Source organism: Hordeum vulgare, chromosome 2H (assembly GCF_904849725.1).
Source record: "Hordeum vulgare subsp. vulgare chromosome 2H, MorexV3_pseudomolecules_assembly, whole genome shotgun sequence".
Classification (NCBI taxonomy): domain Eukaryota; kingdom Viridiplantae; phylum Streptophyta; class Magnoliopsida; order Poales; family Poaceae; genus Hordeum; species Hordeum vulgare.
The window spans coordinates 41,616,212-41,619,001 of NC_058519.1; the positions used below are offsets into that span (position 1 = coordinate 41,616,212).

General features: G+C 49.5%; 1 protein-coding gene across 1 annotated transcript; it reads right to left on the reverse strand.

The window, feature by feature from the left end:
• Nucleotides 1-322: 322 nt before the first annotated feature.
• LOC123424731 (peroxidase 2-like) lies at nt 323-1,787 on the reverse strand. The gene is made up of 3 exons (XM_045108405.1): nt 1,522-1,787; nt 1,219-1,395; nt 323-1,100 (listed from the first exon to the last, which is right to left on the reverse strand). The coding sequence occupies exons 1-3, from the start codon at nt 1,720-1,722 to the stop codon at nt 537-539; spliced, it is 942 nt and encodes a 313-aa protein (XP_044964340.1). The 5' UTR covers nt 1,723-1,787; the 3' UTR covers nt 323-536.
• Nucleotides 1,788-2,790: the final 1,003 nt, after the last annotated feature.

Genomic DNA, 2,790 nt, shown 5'->3' on the forward strand with positions numbered 1-2,790 from the left:
TTTTTTACCTTTGAGGAAAAAAAATTAGGTCCGGGACTTGCTCCAATCCTGGCTCCGCCACTGCTTATAGTGGTGATGATATTGATGTTATTTAAGGCACATAATATATTTTTCAGATAAATCTTGTTTAAGTTTAATATTTTCTCTCTTTTGCGAATCGTTTGTTTAGATGTTAAGGTAGCTGGGTTGTAGCGGATGTATGGTGGAATTACTATGTTACTGCTTTGGTTTTGTTAATGAAATCGGAGGGGAAACCCTCTTTGATAAAAAAAAACCTTCTAAGTTTAATATTTTCTTCGCCCCCCCCCCCCCCCCCCCCCCATGATCAAATCCTGTCTCGCCCCTGTTCTTATTGTAGAAGCCTGTTATACATCACTAAAAGGGAGGTTGTTCGTTGATGATAGTTCCTATTGCACCACTGGGCCTTTATGGCTTTGCACATTGACATACATATGACACATGCTTAAGGTCCAAGAAAGCGCTATAATGGCCGTTGATCGCCTTGTTAATCCCACGTATATTACCATTTTTGCCGATTAATTCACCTTCGAGCAGCTGATCCTGACCTGGCCCTGCGAACCGGTCAACGGGCTAAGGTTCCCCATCTTCACCATGGCCAAGGCGAAGGCGCTGCTGAACGCCGCTGGATTACTTGCGAAGTTGTTGACGTTGTTGTCGGTGCCGCCGCCGGTGCCCGTGAAAAGAACCTGGTCGGAGTGTAGGAGTCCCTTCTGAGACTTGAGGTTGCTGTAGTAGGCGTTGTCGAACGAGTAAGGGGTCGACACGTCCAGATTGGCCAGATTGCCGTCGCCTGAGCCGGTCGGCCGGGGGCAATTGGCCTTGAGCGACGCCGCGAGGCCGGAGTCGATGTTGGTCTCGTTGTAGAGCCTGTCGCGGAAGTTTAGGCACTGGGCTTGCCCGATGGTGTGGGCGCCGGAGAGGGCGACCATGTCGGTGACGGTGAAGCCCTTGTCGCCGAAGGATTGGGTGAGGTTGACGAGGTCGAAGAACGGGGGAGGTAGATCGGAGTTCGCCGCTGCTTCGTTTGCATTGGTGGAGTCCCTCCTCCCAAGAGGAACCGTCCACGAAGGCCCTCCCAACTGCGCGCACCAGAGGAAGAAAAATATCCAGAGTGAGCAAACTAGCCGGTGTACTTGGTGGTGATCACGCGCGGCGCTTAGGAGTTAGGATAAGGTAGCGCGCGTTTGGAGGTCTTACGGCGACGACGGAATCGCGGGCAGCGACGGTGAGGATGTCGGCGCAGGAGACGGTCTGCTTGCACATGGTCTCGAGCTTCGCCTTGATGCTGTCTATGACTTCGAAGCCTCGCAGGGACATGACGTTCGGCGCCGCGTTTTGTTCCATGCCAGACAGCAGAACAGACGCGTCACAACCCTGCACACGTAGTTAAGCAGCATCGTCAAGAAGCATGCATGGTTAACTCTGGACCCTTTGGTGGTTACCACACAGAACAACACTGGAAACAGGTTACCAAACGGCTTATGAATTTGAAGAGCTTACTTGGACGAAGCAGTCGTGGAAGTGCAGCCGGAGCAGCGACGCGCCCATGCGGTTCTCCTTGTTCACGGCGGCCGTCACGCCGGCCTTGATGGTGGACAGAGCGTTCGGGCACGTCGTTTGGTAGAACGTCGGCGACAGCTGCGCCGACGCCGCCACGACCAGGCACAAGAGCAACACAACTGATAGGGACGAAGAGGTCATGGCTAGCTAGCTCAAATGCAACGTCACTTAATTGTTGACGGTGTCGATCGAGACACTTATGCAATGCATTGCCTTGCATTCCATGCAGATATATATAGCCGCTGGCAGGCTTGGTCGTTTCCGGCGCATGGCGATTGTAGGGGCCACTGGCCAGTGCCCACATCTATCGTTGGCGTGCAAAATTTTCCTCTTCTGCGGGGCCGGCCATTATGGTGCAACTTGTGCATGCATGGAGCCAAGTGTCAAATCAACAGTCGCGAAATAATACAACGCCACAATCATCAATGGGATATTCACGGATGCTTCAAACGTGTCATGTGACTTAAGTTCTACTAGTACTACGATAGAGCATAGTAGCCTTGTGCAGTTTATTTTCTAACTGACGTCCGGCCAATGAGATGACTGTGCTATTTTTTCTGCTATATGCACATGGCCACGTATGATTGGTCGTTGCTGTGAATCAACGCGGTTCATGGCTAGATACGAGCCTCAAATTGAGCGCGAAACGAGAGCATGGTTCATCGCGCAACAGTGCACCTACGCGGTGCACTTGTACTCCCTCCATTCCTAAATATAAGTCTTTTAAGCGATTTTACTAGGAGACTACATACGGAGCAAAATGAATGAATATACACTCTAAATATGTCTATATACATCCGTATGTAGTCTTCTAGTGGAATCTCTAAAAAGACTTATATTATGAAACGGAGGGAGTACTTTCGTGTTTCGTAGGGTGCACGAAGGGTGCATGAATCTAAAAGTTTCCTTTTCAATTCATTTTTTATGTGTTTGATAGATGAAGGGTACATGAGTCAACAACGTTTTCACGCAAATACATTAGAACATGCATGAAAAGGAGTATTGAGATGAGCATGTTCGAAAAAAGAACAACTATGTTATGATGATCAATCAAACACATTAATGTGCGCGATGCAAGTCTCGAAAAATGTATGTCGTGTTCCACTAACCGTCGATCATGGGCTGAGATTTTTGCTGATAGTTGCATGGAGCAAGTGGCTGGTGGCGCAGATCCTTCGTCTCCCTTTCTCTCTCAGATGATCCATCGCC

Excerpts from the sequence above, each read along its gene's own strand:
- LOC123424731 (XM_045108405.1), bottom strand. The coding sequence starts at position 1,722 with ATGACCTCTTCGTCCCTATCAGTTGTGTTGCTCTTGTGCCTGGTCGTG. Across the intron at positions 1,396-1,521 it reads TCCACGACTGCTTCGTCCAA|GGTTGTGACGCGTCTGTTCT; the intron begins GTAAGCTCTTCA and ends CTACGTGTGCAG. Across the intron at positions 1,101-1,218 it reads CCCGCGATTCCGTCGTCGCC|TTGGGAGGGCCTTCGTGGAC; the intron begins GTAAGACCTCCA and ends TGGTGCGCGCAG.